Source organism: Lepidochelys olivacea, assembly GCF_965140295.1.
Source record: "Lepidochelys olivacea isolate rLepOli2 genome assembly, chromosome: 11".
Taxonomy (NCBI): domain Eukaryota; kingdom Metazoa; phylum Chordata; order Testudines; family Cheloniidae; genus Lepidochelys; species Lepidochelys olivacea.
In genome coordinates, this window is record NC_140421.1 from 45,991,640 (window position 1) to 46,012,133 (window position 20,494).

Below are 20,494 nucleotides of genomic sequence, written 5' to 3' on the forward strand. Positions count from 1 at the left end.
AGGTATCTTTCACTTCTGTTTAAAGATGCTTTGGTTCTTCTGCTAAACAATAAAAATAATGTTATCTGCATCTTTGAATCTGAAACATTTGACTGGAAAACATGTTTTACTTGCATTTTGGGCAAAACTAATCCTAAAATTCTAATCCGTGGCTACTAAAATGACTGGAAACTTAATAAAAAACCCCCTGGGTGTCTAAATAAATGTATGAAAGATGATGAATTGGCATTTTGCATGCAAGTATATTCACATGGGGCTGTATCTGAGCTCCTTACTCAGTACTTGCTCAGGCAAAACCGCCCCTGAAGTCAACTGTGAAACACTCATCTTCATTTCAGTTAAATGACACATGTAATTGTGTATTCTCATTGACTTCAGGGGCAGTTTTGCCTGAGTACTGTAAGTACTGAGTAAGGACATCAGGATTTGACCCCACAAACTGCATTTCAAATAAGCTGATGGGCAGCAAATATATTTTCTTTATCTGGAAATAATGAGCAACTTTATTGCTTGTATTTACAGCTTTAAGGCTATAAGGAACAGAATACATTTCACACTCACAAATACTATAAGGTAGTTTTACAAGCAGTTGCAGAATTAAAACTGGAGTGATAATAAAAAGCTTTGCATTTGATCTGTTTGCGTGTCAGCAACCTAAACTTTACTTTTTTTATGGTCTCCACAGATTCCATATACAGCTGTAAATGGCCCCACTTCCGAAACCAACTTTCCACTCCCAGCAACTACTAACCCATTTATATCTGTGGGTTCGTTTCAAATGTTTTAAAGTGATTAAATGTGGTAATAAAAATGAACATTGGCTAAAACAAACAAAAACATGGTGTGGGGGGTGGTATTTGGAGAGTAGTTGCTATACTGACTTTGTGCAACTATAGGATCCCTCTTTGCTAGGAGAATACTTCTGTTGGCAGCTAAGTCACTTTTACAGCCAAAAATGTGCCAGCAGTGTGGCACAAAGCACCCACACAGCACCTGGGCCATTTGAAATTTGGAGACTAAATTCAATTTTTGAAGTGTGAAAGAGAGGAATTTTAAACCTGTTTCAAGCGCACATCTCAGCACAGCCTTCACTGTGGCAGAACTAATATTGGCCATGGGCAAAATTCTACTCAGCTTAGACTCCAGACTATTGGAGGTATTAGCACTCTGGCATCTCTATTACTTACACTCTGGTGATGTGATGAAACTAACTGCCTTGGCACCAAGGGTGTAACCTTACTTCTCTTGCTTCTACTAAATTTCCCCCCTCAACTTTGCCCAGACTGTCCCTATTAGGTATAGATGAAGTTACTCTTCTTCCAGGATTATTTTAGAAGACCAGTATTAGAAGCGCTAGTCCTATTCTAACGGAAAGGCCCAAACCCTTCATTTCAAATGGCCAATTACAGCCCTGCTAGGAGCAGAGACAAGTCCCATTGACTTGAATTTCTTAAATTTTAAAACTTGTCTTGCTTATATAGGGGATTAAATTGATTCTGCCCAAACAGGAGCAAATGATATCCTCATTCATCATAGAGAATTTTTAAGAAGAAACATCCTGCATGAATTCTCTTCCTTTTGGGATCTTCCACAAGATCTTAGCCCATAAATTTCACCTTTCGTGTTATGTCTAGATCACCATTCTTCCCAGACATTTATCCTTTTACTTATCCACTACCCTCTTTCTTCTTATACACCTCTTTTCCCCATTTCTATTTTCCGTACTGCTTTCTTATTTAAATATTCAAGCACTGTCATAAACATACACCCTCCCCCCCACAGCAATAATAAACCGACACTAGTGTGGTATACAGACACCATGACTATTTTATTAATTAACATTATTTCTCATGACTATAATATACTTTACCATTTCAATAAATTGTAAGTACATTTTTTGGATTGTTTTCAATCAGTTTTTGTTATTCTTACTCAGTATATTTGCCTACAATAAAGTTGAGAAAATGGAATTTCTGGCAAACCCGCAGAGAGAGGATATTTAACACCCACACCCACACCACAATGGACAAGAAAAGCTGTGTTGGCAGGCAACCCAACAAAGCTGTTGACAGATTCTATATATAAATAGTTTCTTTGAAAATGCCTACCAAATTCATAAAATGAAAAGGAGTACTTGTGGCACCTTAGAGACTAACAAATTTATTTGAGCATAAGCTTTCGTGAAGTCTTTTCAAAGTCTCTCCCTATGGGAGCAAAGTCTGTGCTGTACATGTCATTGATAATATCTTTTACTGTACACCATGAACACTGACATTGCTATTATGACCATGCACACCCATGCATAGCATTGATGCAACTATTAATCCACTGTATTCCATAAAATAGCACTTTAGAGCCAACTGCAAGTCTGTTCTGCAGTAGCTGGGGAAAGAACGACGCACACACTTCCCATTTTGGTTAGGGCAGTCCCAGCTGAAGAAAGCATCTCCTTCAGTGAGACTAATCATGTGCTCAAAGTTAAACAAGTGCTTAAGGGCTGTTCCAGATTGTGGCCCAGCACTGTACCCAGACAGTTTCTCTTACAGTAAGGGATATATTATTTCCTGATTTTAAGACAAAAATACTTTATTTTTCAAATAGCAGACATGAGACCAGAGGCAGCAGTGTGAGGCATGAAAATTTCAGGCTTTTCATCTTCCCACTGTTAAGAAGTCTATGTGTGTTGTTCTACCCGGAAATCATCTCAGTCTCCCCATCTGGTGCCCCTACTTTTCTTTGTCTTTTTCCTCTCAAATTACATTCCCCCTCTTTCACGTTGTGGATGCTGCCAACGTTGTCAGCAAAGGCCAATGGTCAAGGAAGCAGGACATCAGTGGGACTATTCATACATCCAGTTAAACACAAGGTTAAGTGCTTTGCTGGATAAGGTCCTAGGAGCCTTAACATTCAACCTGTGCTACAGAGAATTTCCTGCTCCATGGGGTGAATCTCACAGAGTAATGACAGGTTTCAGAGTAGCAGCCATGTTAGTCTGTATACACAAAAAGAAAAGGAGTACTTGTGGCACCTTAGAGACTAACGGATTTATTTGAGCATAAGCTCACAGAGTAATGAGTTCCTATTTTACAGAATCACACAACCCCACTTCCTGCAGGACAGGTGGAGTTTAAGACTTCAGGCCTGCAGAGATTTATTCTGCATGCAGCAGAACAGTATCTGAGCACAGCAGCAGGTCTCAAGAAAAGTCACTGTCATTTGCCCAGAGGATCTACGTGGCTTCGGCTATCTCTCTTCTATTGGATTCACCACTTTCATGATACTACTTTGAATGGTCACTTAGAATATGTGCAAAAAGAAAAGGAGTACTTGTGGCACCTTAGAGACTAACAAATTTATTTGGCCACTGAATGCATCCGATGAAGTGAGCTGTAGCTCACAAAAGCTTATGCTCAAATAAATTTGTTAGTCTCCAAGGTGCCACAAGTACTCCTTTTCTTTTTGCGAATACAGACTAACATGGCTGCTACTCTGAAACCTGTTAGAATATGTGCTAACTACTTATGCTTAACAATCTGTTCCATTTTGCATTTAGCTGAGACACTTGGAGTACCTTTCCCAGACCCAAAGAAGAGCTCTGGGTGGCTTGAAAGCTTGTCCCTCTCACCAACAGAAGTCGGTCCAATAAAAGATATTACCTCACCCACTTTGTTTCTCACATTGGTTTTGCTGGTGCTGAGATTACTGAACTTTTCACACAATGTTCCATCATCAACATTATTTTTTATTATTTGTATTACCGTGGTGCCTAGGATTCCCAGTCAAAGACCAGGACTCCATTGCGCTAGGTGCTGTACACACACAGAACTAAAAGACATATACTGATACTATACCACAATCTAAGTAGCTTAGAATTTAAGGTTTGGATGATGTTTAATTAATAGGAGAGAAAATTCTTAAAGAATGAATACCTAGGCAACTACCTGCCCTTTGAGGCCGTGGTAACTAATGCTAGCCATACAAGAAATAACCGAGAATTTACCAGAGCATTTCTAATTATGTCCAACCGCAGAAGCCTTATTTTCCCCAAATTCACTAGGTTGTATGGAGAATAATCACTGGCAAAAAAAGCCCCCTAAATATTGATAATTATGCAGCTACTGTCTTTAAAATGAGTGGGAAATTATGAAAGGAGGTAAACATTCAGGTGAAATGAAAGGATTTTGTTTGGATAATCGATTTTAAAAGCACCAAGAAGCATCTGGGAAGTGTTACATGTTTACCTTTGGCAGAAAGATTATTTTTAAAGCAGCAATAGAAGTGACACTATTAGGGAGTGACTTGATGATGGACTTGTGGAATGTGAATTGAGGCCTGTCGCAGAACATCACACATCATTCCTAGTTGATGAAGAAATAGGATCAGTAACTGAGAAACTGGAAAGATCCCGTCACATCATGATTTCTTGAGGAAATGTGCCTCAGCATGTTGAGTTCTACTACTTAGAAAAGGTGGTAAAGAAAGAATATTCGCCATTGTTGTCACAATTACCTATATTGCAGAGTCTGCACTAAAGCAAACACTGAAGGCAAGAGCCTTCTACACCTGGTAGAGCATGGGGCGGAGGAGGAGGGAAGGGGTTCTCTGATCCTTGGGTTGCCAGTCCTGTCTGAAGGAGCAAGGCAGAGCAACCTGAAGGCTGCTGTAAAGTAGTACTGACTACAACAACCTTTAAAGGGCCAGTCTGGTGGTCAGGAATAACCAAATTGTAATAGCTCTCCAGAGACAGGTCCGCCTTCCTGCTGTCCACGGCCTGATGGCTCTATACTGCCCAGAATTTCCCTTAGTCCACCAAAACCACCAGGTAGCCACTGAAACTGGCTTTAAGGTTGCTTTCAGACACTGACACAGAACAAATCAATATTAGCAGGGGCCAGAATGTGGTTTTCTTGAACAAAGAGGAGTGTTTCACAGTCAAAATGTCCAAAGACATCAAATCCCAAAAGGTACATACTCTAATAGGAGACAGTATATACACATCAGGAGATCCTTATGAACTGAATTAGGACTAAATTTGAAATGCCTAAATATATCATCCCTCAAACACAGCTCCCACTGACACCGTCGGGACTGGATCATACACTTCATGGATCAATTGGAGCAAAAGACCCTACCTTTATATTCTGAAGTCCATTTCCAACCCTTCTATGTAGTTTAAAGCATTTGCATTTATTGTCTGACTTCAGAATACAAAAAAGATGATATTCCAATTTCATGTCCCTCCATTTTGAACTATATTTGTTTTCATTTAGAAGTGTGATGAAAGAATCCTTTTTTATTTGATAAGTAAACAGGTTCATTATTATTATTGTATGCATTCGTAAGGCTCTCATCACTGTAGTATCCAGGCTATGCTGGCTTGAGAGCACTTGGAGAAAGGACTGTTTCTCCTATACAGTATTCTATTGCATTCTCAAAGCTATATTTAAAAAAAAAAATCACTGTATTGCATGCTGGTTGCTATCCCCTGCCCTGTCTCAGGGGGATTCATTCCACTGGTGCTGATATTTTACATCTATATAGCAACTTTCATCACTTTACAAACTACAGTGGGGGCCCCAATTCTGCAAAGAATTACTCTTGCACCTATAGTTATCCTCGTGGAGTCCGACTGTTACCAGAGGGAGAGGTAAGTGAAAGGAATCCTCAACACAGGCTACAGAGTAGAAGTGGAATTTCTCTAGAACTGCTACTGTATTAGACGACTTGGCTTGCCTGGGTGGTTGGTGCATGTGCACAGTGGGGCAGGATGGGGTTCAAGAAATCCTCCCATCGATGTGGAAAACAGGGCCCCTGATTCCTTCCCATTTTTTCAAACATCAAGTCTGGGCAACAGGCACCGTCAGGGAAAGACGTGGGCTGCAGAGGCTTCTCCTCTCTTTCTCCTTTGTGCATGCTGTTGGAGCTGTGAACATGATGGGGATTATGGGTACTACGCAGTGCATCGCCCGTGCACACACAGCTGCTCTGGTGCAGCATGCACAAGGAGTGGACGCCCTGCAGCAGCCATCACTGGAGCAATATTAGGCTTAGCCCATGGTTCAGTAGCTAAGACTCTGATTTATCAAGGTCTTTAAGCCTCTGCTTAACGTTAAACACACGAGTAGTCACACATTTAAGTTCCTTGCTGAGTTAGAGCCCACAGAAGTGGCAACCTCAAAGAGAGTTGAGCGTTAGCATTTGGGGGCAGACCTGCAAAACAACTCTCTCCACAAATTTATCTGTTTCATGTCCACCAGCCACTCAGCACAGATCCAGGCTGATGATTTTTAGACAGGGTTAGTGAGGTGATTCTGTGGGTTACACCTCACACTTACCGGTCTGCTTTTTCATAAAAAGTGTACGTGGCGTGGCAGAACAGGGCAATGTTTAGGTCTTCCCTCCCCCGCCTCCTTCCACAGAAGTGGAATCCAGTTGCTGGGTCTTTCAACCCTCACTATTTGTTGACATTGATTTATATTGGTTATTTCAGGAAAAAAGCTAGAAACTTACCTTAAAAACAAAAATGACTCAGATTCATCTTCACAGGGCCACAGGTTTGAACAAGGGACCCGTGTGTGCCCCCTCCATCTTATCAGTGTCATTAAAAACTATCAGCCATGTGGCCCTTTCTCCATACATAATATCTCAAACTATGATATCACAAACTCCTGCTAATGTTCCTTAAAAGGATCAATTCTTCCACAAATTAATACTTGCGGGGAAAAGGGAATTAACAAGAAGTTATACAGTGAACGACTAATTTCATAACCCTAATGATCTAGAATGTTTCTCAAATGCGGCCACCAGGGGTTTTTGTGTGGCCACAACAGCCTTCTGGGCAGCGACTGGGGCTAAGGGGGAGAAAAGCATTGGCCCCTCCCACTTCCTCCTTTTTGCTCCTGGATGCGCTGCCCTGCACCGGGACTTCAGGAGCCTAGCTGTGTGGCCCCCCAGCTCCAGCCACAAGGACCTAACCTTCAGCTGCAGGTCTTCAGCCTCCGGCCCGTGGTTCCAGCTGCATGGTAGCAGGTGCTGGGCTCCCAACTCCAGTCCTGGACTCCAGCCGCGCAGTGGCGGGCACTGGCCCCAGGTGCCGATGACCCCAGCCCCAGCTACATGGCAGTGGGCTCCAACCCCTGGGCCTGGCCGCGGGGCAGCTGGTGCTGACATCTAGCCCCAGCTGTGGAGCTTCAGTCGGTGTCTGGCCCCCAGTTCCGGACGTGTGGCTCTAGCCCCCGGCCCTGATCCCCTGCTCCAGCTGCTCAGCAGCAGGTGCCAACCCTCAGCTCCGGCAGCACAGCCCCAGCTCCTGGCACTGATGCCATGCCCAGCTGCACAGCAGCAGGTGCCAACCCACACCTCTGTTCCTGGGCTCCAGCCACATGGTGGAGGGAGCTAGCCCCGGATGCCAACCCCTGGCTCTGGCTGCACAGCAGCGAGCGCTGACTCCTGGCTCCAGCACCCAGCGCCGATCCCTGGCTTCAGCCACGCAGTTCCTGTCCCCAGTTCCATGCTCTGGCCACGGGCACTGAGCCCTGGCCCTATGGCAGCAGACACCAGGCCCTGGCTCTGGCCACGCAACAGTGAGACTCATCACCCATCCCCGCTGCCTCCCACAGCCCCGCATCTCTCCCCGCACATTGCCTGGGGCCCCCGCTGCATCCCTTGGTCCTGCATCCACCCCACCATTACCTCTGGCCCCTGCTGCCTCCCCCTTTCGTCCCCGCCCCCATCCAGGGCTTAAGAGGTCCTGGGGCTTGCTGAGAAAAGTGATATTAACAAACATGCAAGTATCACTTTTCACAGCAGAGTTACTAGTTACCTGTGAAAAGTGATACTTGTATGTTTGTTAATATCACCTTTCCTAGCCTCCCAGGTAGCTACTAAGTGTGCTGTGATATTAAGAAATATACAAATATCCCTCCCGAAGGGAGAGGCAGCGTTATTTTTACTACTGAATCTGCCAAAAAACCCTTCAAATATAAATTACACTGAAAGCTTGTGCTCTAATAAATTTGTTAGTCTCGAAGGTGCCACAAGTCCTCCTGTTCTTTTTACTGATTTGGATGTGTATATTTAATTCTTTTTCCTAAAATTAATTAAATATTTTAGAAAAAGTGTCAGTGCGGCCACCAGTGAGCATCGGTGGCCGCACTCTGAGGCCACCAGTGAGAGTTGTTGTGAGAACCCCTGACTAAAACAACAAAATTAACAGTAACACTTCAACAGCTAAACATACAAAGATCAAGAAAAATGGAAGCAGGGTAATAAGGACAAGATACAGGTCAGAGAAAAGGACACACAAATATTGCAGAGATATTCCTAAACAGAGGAGAGTTGGAGGCTCAAAAGTAAGTACCACACCAAAGTATGATTCAGCTAGAACTCCAAACCTGTGGAATATAATCTGCCAATAACCACTGTTCTTGTATTCTGGCTACACAAAGCCAAAGAAGCTTCACTGAGGCATAATATTGTCTTTTAATATGGTGGTTAATGAACAGTGAATACAGTAGCTTATTTCTGAGTCACACTATCCTATTAACACCACAAGAGGAGATTGTTGCTTCTCACAGCAATAGATTCAAAAAGTAGCATCATTCTCAAGGTCCAAATTCAGCCCCTTACATCTGCCAGAAATCATATTTACCTGCAGTAACCAAGTTCTCCTGAAGACCGTTCAAAATGTTTGAACAATAAGGACTTGGGTGAATTTGGCTTTGGCCTTTGAGAGAGAGAGAGAGAGAGAGAGAGACATACACTAAAATTTCTCCTATGGTTGTGGTCACACCATCACAAGCATAACCTACTGGCGAGTGAGTGCTTCATGTCCTTCCCAATGCCTGATGCATGGCGCTTGAGAGTCTTCCTAGCGAGAGTGTTTGGCTCTTTAGCTCAAGCTAGCTCTTTCAGCTCTGGATGTCCCCGGTTCAATCCCCATTGTGTAGGCCAAGATGGTGACCATCACATAAGCACTAATGTAAACAGGTCATTGGCAACCTACTACCAAAGTTTCTTACCCTGTTCAGAGCACATGTAGATGACAGTGGTAAAAGCCAGTGGTCAGCCTACATAAACATTCCCCATCCATGCTATGTTACCACAAGCGGAACTGCACTGATACAGCAATGGTAGAAAAATTACAAAAAAAGTTTGGGTCCAAAAAAAGACAGAGAACCAAAGATGAGCAAAGAGAACTTAAAGATTCACAAAACAAGAGAAACACAGTTAAAGAAAAACAAAAATACAGATGCAAGCTAAGCGTCCCACAATAGAAATCTTTAAGACCAACTAAAATAAATTTACCCATAATACAGATATTAAAAAGAACCCATCCCTCAGAGGCAGAAAGATATGCTGAAATATTAAGAGTAAAGAAAAAAAATCTATCATTCTCCAAATTCTCAAAGGCAATGTAAATGATTCTTTCTGTTGCAGCAAACATACAATAAGGTAAAACCCACTCTTACATATATATTTTTTCAACTACAGTTTTACAAAATCACATCTAATATATAGCATTATCTGGTTTTTTAGACAGTAATCTAATAAAACTTCCCTTGCATTTTCCCACTCCATCTCTGACTCATTTCAGAGTAGCAGCCGTGTTAGTCTGTATTCGCAAAAAGAAAAGGAGTACTTGTGGCACCTTAGAGACTAACCAATTTATTTGAGCATAAGCTTTCGTGAGCTACAGCTCACTTCATCGGATGCATGAAGTGGAAAATACAGTGAGGAGATTTATATACACACAGACCATGCAAAAATGGATGTTTACCAAACACATTGTAAGAAGAGTGATCACTTAAGATGAGCTATTACCAGCAGGAGAGTGCGGGGGGCGGGGGGCAGGGCAGAAAACCTTTTGAAGTGATAATCAAGGTGGGCCATTTCCTGGAATAATACATTTAATAATTCCATAATACATTTCCAGGAAATGGCCCACCTTGATTATCACCTCAAAAGGTTTTCTTTCCCCCCACCCCACTCTCCTGCTGGTAATAGCTCATCTTAAGTGATCACTCTCCTTACAATGTGTCTGGTAAACATCCATTTTTGCATGGTCTGTGTGTATATAAATCTCCTCACTGTATTTTCCACTTTATGCATCCGATGAAGTGAGCTGTAGCTCACGAAAGCTTATGCTCAAATAAATTGGTTAGTCTCTAAGGTGCCACAAGTACTCCTTTTCTTTTTACTGTAACGAGAGTGATCACTTAAGGTGAGCTATTACCAGCAGGAGAGCGGGGGGAAAACACCTTTTGTAGTAATAATCAAGGTGGGCCATTTCCAGCAGTTGACAAGAACGTCTGAAGAACAGTGGGGGGTAGAGGGGGGGAATAAACATGGGGAAATAGTTTACTTTGTGTAATGACCCATCCACTCCCAGTCTCTATTCAAGCCTAAGTTAATTGTATCCAGTTTGCAAATTAATTCCAATTCAGCAGTCTCTCATTGGAGTCTGTTTTTGAAGTTTTTTTGTTGAAGAATTGCAACTTTTAGGTCTGTAATCGAGTGACGAAAGAGATTGAAATGTTCTCCAATTGGTTTTTGAATGTTATAATTCTTAATGTCTGATTTGTGTCCTGTCAAGGTTCCTCCCCCACTCTGAACTCTAGGGTACAGATGTGGGGACCTGCATGAAAAAACCTCCTAAGCTTATCTTTACCAGCTTAGGTCAAAACTTCCCCAAGGTACAAAATATTCCACCCGTCGTCCTTGGATTGGCCGCTACCACCACCAAACTAATACTGGTTACTGGGAAAGAGCTGTTTGGATGCGTCTTTCTCCCCAAAATACTTCCCAAATACTTCCTTGCACCCCACTTCCTGGACAAGGTTTGGTAAAAAGCCTCACCAATTTGCCTAGGTGACTACAGACCCAGACCCTTGGATCTTAAGAACAATGAACAATCCTCCCAACACTTGCACCCCCCCTTTCCTGGGAAATGTTGGATAAAAAGCCTCACCAATTTGCATAGGTGACCACAGACCCAAACCCTTGGATCTGAGAACAATGAAAAAGCATTCAGTTTTCTTACAAGAAGACTTTTAATAAAAATAGAAGTAAATAGAAATAAAGAAATCCCCCCTGTAAAATCAGGATGGTAGATATCTTACAGGGTAATTAGATTCAAAAACATAGAGAACCCCTCTAGGCAAAACCTTAAGTTACAAAAAAAGATACACAGACAGAAATAGTTACTCTATTCAGCACAATTCTTTTCTCAGCCATTTAAAGAAATCATAATCTAACACATACCTAGCTAGATTACTTACTAAAAGTTCTAAGACTCCATTCCTGGTCTATCCCCGACAAAGACAGACTATAGACAGACACACAGACCCTTTGTTTCTCTCCCTCCAAGAAAGTATCTTGTCTCCTCATTGGTCATTTTGGTCAGGTGCCTGTGAGGTTACCTTTAGCTTCTTAACCCTTTACAGGTGAGAGGAGCTTTCCCCTGGCCAGGAGGGATTTCAAAGGGGTTTACCCTTCCCTTTATATTTATGACATGTCCATTTATTCTTTTACGTAGAGACTGTCCAGTCTGACCAATGTACATGGCAGAGGGGCACTGCTGGCACATGATAACATATATCACATTGGTAGATGTGCAGGTGAACGAGCCTCTGATAGTGTGGCTGATGTGATTAGGCCCTATGATGGTGTCCCCTGAATAGATATGTGGACACAGTTGGCAAAAGGCTTTGTTGCAAGGATAGGTTCTTGGGTTAGTGGTTCTGTTGTGTGGTTGCTGGTGAGTATTTGCTTCAGGTTGGGGGGCTGTCTGTAAGCAAGGACTGGCCTGTCTCCCAAGATCTGTGAGAGTGATGGGTCGTCCTTCAGGATAGGTTGTAGATCCTTGATGATGTGCTGGAGAGGTTTTAGTTGGGGGCTGAAGGTGATGGCTAGTGGCGTTCTGTTATTTTCTTTGTTGGGCCTGTCCTGTAGGTGGTGACTTCTGGGTACTCTTCTGGCTCTGTCAATCTGTTTCTTCACTTCAGCAGGTGGGTATTGTAGTTGTAAGAATGCTTGATAGAGATCTTGTAGTGTTTGTCTCTGTCTGAGGGGTTGGAGCAAATGCGATTGTATCGTAGAGCTTGGCTGTAGATAATGGATCGTGTAGTGTGGTCTGGATAAAAGCTGGAGGCATGTAGGTAGGAATAGCGGTCAGTAGGTTTCCGGTATAGGGCGGTGTTTATGTGACCATCGCTTATTAGCACCATAGTGTCCAGGAAGTGGATCTCCTGTGTGGACTGGTCCAGGCTGAGGTTGATGGTGGGATGGAAATTGTTGAAATCATGGTGGAATTCCTCAAGGGCTGCTTTTCCATGGGTCCAGATGATGAAGATGTCATCAATGTAGCGCAAGTAGAGTAGGGGCATTAGGGGACGAGAGCTGAGGAAGCGTCGTTCGAAGTCAGCCATAAAAATGTTGGCATACTGTGGGGCCATGCCGGTACCCATAGCAGTGCCGCTGATTTGAAGGTATACATTGTCCCCAAATGTGAAACAGTTATGGGTGAGGACAAAGTCACAAAGTTCAGCCACCAGGTTTGTCATGACATTATCGGGGATACTGTTCCTGACGGCTTGTAGTCCATCTTTGTGTGGAATGTTGGTGTAGAGGGCTTCTACATCCATAGTGGCCAAGATTGTGTTTTCAGGAAGATCACCGATGGATTGTAGTTTCCTCAGGAAGTCAGTGGTGTCTCGAAGATAGCTGGGAGTGCTGGTAGCGTAGGGCCTCAGGAGGGAGTCTACATAGCCAGACAATCCTGCTGTCAGGATGCCAATGCCTGAGAGGATGGGGCGTCCAGGATTTCCACGTTTATGGATCTTGGGTAGCAGATAGAATACCCCAGGTCGGGGTTCCAGGGGTGTGTCTGTGCAGATTTGTTCTTGTGCTTTTTCAGGGAGTTTTTTGAGCAAATGGTGTAGTTTCTTTTGGTAATTCTCAGTGGGATCAGAGGCTAATGGCTTGTAGAAAGTGGTGTTGGAGAGTTGCCTAGCAGCCTCTTTGTTCATATTCCAACCTATTCATGATGACGACAGCACCTCCTTTGTCAGCCTTTTTGATTGTGATGTCAGAGTTGTTTCAATGCCCCTCTGCTATGTACATTGGTCAAACTGGACAGTCTCTACGTAAAAGAACAAATGGACACAAATCAGACATCAAGAATTATAACATTCAAAAACCAGTTGGAGAACACTTCAATCTCTTTGGTCACTCGATTACAGACCTAAAAGTTGCAATTCTTCAACAAAAAAACGTCAAAAACAGACTCCAATGAGAGACTGCTGAATTGGAATTAATTTGCAAACTGGATACAATTAATTTAGGCTTAAATAGAGACTCGGAGTGGATGGGTCATTACACAAAGTAAACTATTTCCCCATATTTATTCCCCCCCTCCACCCTCCACTGTTCCTCAGACGTTCTTGTCAACTGCTGGAAATGGCCCACCTTGATTATCACAACAAAAGGTTTTTCCCCCCACTCTCCTGCTGGTAACAGCTCACCTTAAGTGATCACTCTCATTACAGTGTGTATGGTAACACTCATTGTTTCATGTTCTCTATGTATATAAATCTCCCCACTGTATTTTCCACTGAATGCATCCGATGAAGTGAGCTGTAGCTCACGAAAGCTTATGCTCAAATAAATTGGTTAGTCTCTAAGGTGCCACAAGTACTCCATCTCTGACTCAATAGCTCTGGAATTAGATGGTGATATGGTAATTGAAAATACACTTGTAGAATCCACTGCTTCAAACAGATTCCCAGCTCCCCACTAGGATCTTAGTTGCCAAGTTCAGCAAAGCAAGGTCAGGGAGTTATGACTCTGTCTCCTCCATAGGGACCTGCACCTTTTGGGCCCATTTGTTCTTAGCTGGTAAGGCAGCAGTTCACTGATCTGCCATTGTGATTTATTTTGAGTGCTCGAAACACCTGCACTAATGTGAAGCTAAAAGATATCTGGGATATTTTTTTTAGTTCACGTTAACAAATAAATAATGATACGGTAGCAACTTTGTGGGCTGGAGTCCCTTCTAGTGGCATTAGGTTGTTTTAACCCCTTTCTAAAACTAGGCATGGATTAGAGAACAAGTAGGGTAAAGGCAAATGGCATGAGGCAAGTATGCCTGAGACAGGCTTGTGGTCTGGCTCAAGCACTACACAAAACATCTCTCTACTGGTGGGCCCCATCTGCCAGCAGAAGGACTGGTCTTGTGGTATAATGAAGGAGATTCCAACTCCCATTATTTGGACCCTTGTTTTGGCCTACAGGGGAGTCTACTCTTTGATTTAATTGTCATTGCTGGGATTAAAATTTGCTGGGTAACCCCAGATTTGCTTCAAGTTTAATAAAGTTGCAACCACAGGCTTCTACAGTGAAACATGTGTGACAGTAGAACCCGGACAAGTGGCAGTAGAAATGGAGTGACAGGCTATTTTCACTTGAAATTTTCAAGCTAAACAGTAGATTCAGTTTTAGGGGTTTGTTTGTTTTTTAGTTTACATTCAAGGAGATAATATGAGATATTTTCCATTGCAAGATCCACAAAGTTAGAGTTCTTTAAAAATATCTTAGCATTTTCACATACCTTTCACAATTAAATTCTCTCTTTCATTGTCTAATTTTAGAACATGTCCTGAAGATGCCTCTCGATTCTCTCACTCACTCTTCTCTTATTTTAGTTCTATTGACCATTACTGTGTGTCTGCCATCTCTTTTATTGTTTTATAAAATCTTGGTTTTATTTATTGGAAGGTGCTACCTGGGTTTATATTGTTTCACACAAAACTAAAATGTAGGTGGATTAGGTAAACCAAACGGAACCTCAACCTTTTTAGGCTAAAGGCCCAATCCATGAGAGTTTTGCCTGCGTAAAGAGTGCAGGATTGAGCCCTAAATGGCCATTAGCATGGGAATTAGTCACTTCCACATTAAAACATTTTCTAATGTCATTCTCCTTTTGGCATTTGTGTCAAAGCTCAGCTCCTGGGAAAAGGGTGATAAACAGTGGTCACGAAGGAAGCAGCAAACCTCTCAGAGTCTATTTCATTTCATAGCCTGGGAAACCAAAAGTGGCTGCTTTCTACTGGATAAGGATTATAGTAGTATTTCACACTGTGCCAGAAAGTTCAGGAAACATTTCTGCTTTATTCAGCAACATATCACAGAGGGAACAGAGCAAAACTGAAACAATAACTCACACACACTAGGGTTAACAATATTTCTGAGATTACCAGAAGGAACAGAAGAACAAATAACGTGGAAGCTTACATGAGGTTGTGGAAGCCATTAAAAAAAAATCTATGCTACAAGGCTCCCGTGTATTTGTTGAAGGAGATTTTCATAGCCATAACTATCCTCATTTGGTTTGAGCAGGCCTCCCCTTTTTGAGAAAGGGAGTTTCCTGGAGACAACTTTTGCCCTCAAGATACACACAATGACTTCAATGGAAGCTGAATGGAGCAATTCTAATCAATTCACAATCACAAGTTTAGATGGCATTAGTACAACATGTTCCATATTTTGTAAATATAAATTCCACACGAGAATCTTATAAACGTTATTTGAAATTAAGCCTTAGTACTGTGATATAGGGAATGTTTCATGTGTGTTACAGATGTTTTGGTACTGAATATCAAATACAGTCATTCCTGTATAGTAAAGCATATTAGCAGTTTACAAAAACAAGTCACAGACCACTAACACTCAGTCAGACTCTCACACAAACACAAAAAAGGAAAGCAAAAGAATGTAGAGAACAAAAATTGTCATTGACCTGATTTGTCAGAGATGTTGGCTGTGACTGGCGTGGTGGAGCAGCTTGTGTTAGCCTTTGCGCTGTCCTTGGAAGAACCAGCTTTTGGTTTATTTTTCGTTGCCTCTAGTGCTTTGACCTTCTTGGCATGTTTACTTCCTTTGTAGTGGGCCTCGGCCTGGCTCTACAAAGGAGAACAAATCAGGCTCATTTTTTGTACTTCCATATAACACAATGGATGATAATATAGAAAAAATGATACTTTCAATAATAGGCACCATATTATTCCACCTGACAAACTTTAGTAGCACCTTGTTAATTACTTTCCAAAGGTTAATGTATTTTATGTATTCAGAGGGGAAGACTTGCATTTTGACGGAGATTTTAATGAAGAGTATGTATTTTCAGCACCTTGGAACATGAGGTTTCAAGTGTATATTAGAATTGACAGCTGCTTATCTAATTCCTTACTGTCATACCCATGAAAGATTTAAACCTCTATGTAAATGTAAACACATCCAATTTCGAAAACTTCTATTTAATTTTCATGTGCTGTTCCCTAATCTTTATTGCTTATCGTTAGAAAGATGTACTCTATGCTGTAACAGGATTAAATAATCCGTTTTTCTCCTCCTTGACCTAGTACAAGAGTTATAAAGTATTTGCATCATTACACTAATAGCAATTGAAATGGGCATTAATAAGATTATGACTTCACTATTAGATCAAGGGGGAAGGGATGAAAAAAAAAGAAACATATAAGCTATAAACTTTAATAGCCCCAAATGAAATATACGAAATGCATAAAATGGTTACCAAGTTATGTTATATTTTATCAGTAGTCTTGTAGAGCTCTTTCCAAAGCCTTAAAATGTTGGAATATGAAGGACAGGACACCCTGGAAAAGGTTGTACTTCTTATTAGCTTCTTTTCTAAAATGTTATAAAATTTATACTACACAGTTCTGTAGAAAATTAGTAGTGTAAAATAACATTTGGTGTACGTTAGACTTTTGTCACAAAGTTATTCATAGAAACTAAGGGCAAAGTTTTCAAAGTTTCATGCCTAAAGTTAGGCACCTGCATAAGTGTACTGATTTTCAGAGGTTCTGAGCACCCATTGCTCCCATCGATCGTATATACCAACCACCTATAAAAATCAGGTCACTTATTTAGACCCCCAAGTTTGAAAATTTTAAGCTATGGTTTTTTAAACACAAAGCTGACTTCCAAAACACTAATTTCATTAACAGCCTTTATAGAATAGAAAATTGCTGAAATATCTTATATTTATACACAATCCATAAGCTGTTTTAACATACATTTAAATAGTATTTTAGCAATAGCTTTGCATTACTAATGAGAGTATCTATTTGTAAATATCATCCTTTTAAAGATTTGAAACTTCTGTTAAATAGGTGCCACTATTGAAGGACACATATTAACTATTTAAGTTAATATTGTGATTTAATTCAAACTAAAACGTTGGGAGCAATCATGTTTTCCATACTGACACAGAGATGACCACATCTCAGTGCCCCACATGTAAATATCAGCACAAGAAACATTTACTGTTTTCATGCAAATGTACATTGTTAACACATCTCTCTATCATTGGATTAGGACTACTGCATTTTGCTCACTATGTTAAATGAAGGAAACCATGAAACAAACGACACATGCTTTATGAATATTGACTTTGGGATCCAAACACTTTAGGTGTTATAAAGCAGCGTTGCTATAAAGAGGGCAATTGTACGAGGGCTCAATGTAACTAGGCACCACAGTACAGTCACCATTGGCACAGCATGTAATCACAGAGCCTTACCATGAAGGTGGAATGTAAGCAAACAGTAGGAACAAGTGAAACAGACAAGAGAACGCACACAAATCTGTGTTCACTAAAGTCTTCATGAAAATTATTGACACCATTAAAATCACTAAAGCATGCAGCTAAAATAGCCACTTAGGTGAGATGAAGTACTTATACTGGTGTATATTGCAGCTTCATAGGTGAGCACATGTACTGTAAAATAAAAGTAAATGCTTTCTGCTCTAAAGGAACAGAATAGACTGCATGTTCTAGCAGACTGTATACTTCTGAAAAAGTTTTGCTAAGCAAGTGTTCAGCAATAAGAAATACGAGGCTAACTGTAGCCTGCAAACCTTTCCAAAAAACTAACAACCTAATATTAAAATAGTGGGTACAATATTTACAGTACAGAGTCTAACAATTAGTTGTGATGCAACTACTCTAGACTTCAAAACATCTGCAGTATTAACATATAATAAAACACAATGCAAAGATTATAGAGCAACAGCTAACTGTACAGCATAATCACTACTTTACATACAGTATTTAAAGGGACACTTAACTTGAATTTTTTGAAACTAATTTCAAAAATTCAGCTTTCTGATAAAGCACCCTTTAAATAGTATATACTGATTTAAAAAAAAATCTTAATTTTCAAAGGGTTTTTCTACTCCCCTATTTAGGTTTAGAAAGGGTCTTTAGGGCTAGCTGGGGGGAAACCACCACCAAATTTTCAGATTCAAATATGATTTTCAAGTTGATGGTGTCCCCTTAAATATTTTAACTACAATTATGCTCAATGCATACATGTTCTGGTGACAAGAGCATGTGCTGCCTGAGGCCAAAATCTACACCATAAAGAAACATAGGGGCACCAAAGAGAGAGGTTTACTACATCAGTACATTGCTAATAAGCCTTTCTGCTGATATTTGCAATGAAAGTACCTGCAACATCATACTACTGTTTTTGATTCACTTCATTCAATCGTCATCTATTGTACAAGAGACCTGTTGAAAACAAACAAGTCCAGATAGAATTAAAACTAATGTAAGCTGTTTATAAATATTTGCAAAGCCTTCACTGAATTCTGCCGGGTAGCTCAGCCATAGTATTTCACTTCTGATTTCCACTAGATGGTAATTATATCCATGTATTATCACACAAGATCACAAATTCATAGTTTAGAAGGCCAGATGGAATCATTGTGATCATCTACTCTGATCTCTTATGTAACTCAGGCCATTCGACTTCCAAAAAATATTTCTGCTTGAATTAGAACATATCTTTTAGAAAAGCATCGGATCTGGATTTAAAAGTTACTAGTGATGGAGAATCCCACACGATGCTGGATAAATTGTACCACTGATTAATTTACACCTTATTTTCAGTCAGAATTTGTCTAGCTTCAGTTATCGGCTATTGGCTTTTATTATACTTTTGTCCACCAGATTGAAGAGTCCTCTACTATCAAATTTCTATTCCCCATGTAGGTACTTAAAGACTGATCTAGACACCCCTTAACCTTCACTTTGTTAAGCTAAATAAGATGAGCTCCTGGAATCTCTCCCTCATTTTCATGGCTTATCTCTGAACTCTCTCCAGTTATTCAACATCCTTCTTGAAGCATGGACACCACAAATGGACACAGCATTCCAGTAATGGTCACACTAGTACTAAATAAAAATATATTCATATTCCTACTAAAGATTCCCCTATTTATGTATCCAGGGCCATATTAATCCTTTTGACCACAGCATCACACAGACCTCATGTACAGCTGATTATCCACCATCACCCCAAGTTTTCTTCAGAATCACTGCTTCCCAAGATAGAGTTCCCTGTCCGGTAAGTATGGCCGGCACTTTTTGTTCCTGGATGCATGGCTTTATATTTAGCTGTACTGAAATGCATTTGGTTGGCTTGTGCCCAGTTTACCAAGTGATCCAGATTGATTTGTATCAGTGACTTGTCCTCTTCACTATTTACCACTCCTCTAATCTTTGTGTCATCTGTAAACTTCAGCAGTAATGATTTTAAGTGTTCTTCCAGGTCATTGATAAAAAAAATAAATGTTAGCTAGTGTAAGGCCAAGGACCAATAACACTTCTAAATCTTGAAGTCTTCATATCGATAAAGATTATAAAACAATAGATTATAAGACAATATTTTGTCCCTTGCAAATGTATTACTAATATTTGGCATTGTTTATCTTACAGAGAAAATGTACAAAATATAGACTCAATCACACAACATTTATGCCAGAAAAACTCCCAACAAGGTGTATACAGAATACAAGAACTAGCCTTATGTGAAACAAATTAACTTTCATAGGATTAAATTAGGCTGCATCCGAATTGTAAGGGAAAATCATAATGAATATTCGTATGGTTCAGCATTTTCACAATTGTGCCATCCTGGAATAAAAAACATTTAAATTAATGATAATCAAAAGTAGGCAACGTAGTACAATTTTTAAAGGTAAAGGTCATTTTAAGTATATACTTTTAGCTATAATACAACTTCTCAGCTAACAAGCATTTCATTTCCATAGCATATATTTCAATGCTGAAATTACTCTACAGAGTCAAAAACTTGGCAAAAGGAGACAACAGCTTGTAGCATACAAAAGCTGCCACAGATAATTATATTTAGTAAAAGCACTAGAAATGATCCAATTGTTTAACATATAGAATTTAATAGCTTTGCAATTATTTGCCAACTGCAATTTGAGGCTGGGCTTTTCTATGAAGCCTTAAGGAACCTAACTCCATTATACTCCTTTGAAAATCCCAGCCTGAGTGCTAATTTGGGGGTGAATTTATGGAATCTAGGTGAATCAAAACCGGTATTTTTGACTAATATTCATTTTGAACCACTATTTTCTACAGGGAGTAATTATTAGCAAG

General features: G+C 40.6%; 1 protein-coding gene across 12 annotated transcripts in view; it reads right to left on the minus strand.

Annotated features, from left to right (window-relative positions):
• The window catches only part of ZNF385B (zinc finger protein 385B), a 305,083-nt gene that overhangs the window by 18,473 nt on the left and 266,116 nt on the right, over nucleotides 1-20,494 (minus strand). For all 12 annotated transcript variants that reach the window (XM_084643003.1, XM_084643011.1, XM_084643008.1 and 9 more), the window contains one exon: nucleotides 15,797-15,959. In XM_084643003.1, coding sequence (XP_084499129.1) covers nucleotides 15,797-15,959 — 163 coding nt within the window. The remainder of the gene's footprint in view (nucleotides 1-15,796; nucleotides 15,960-20,494) is intronic.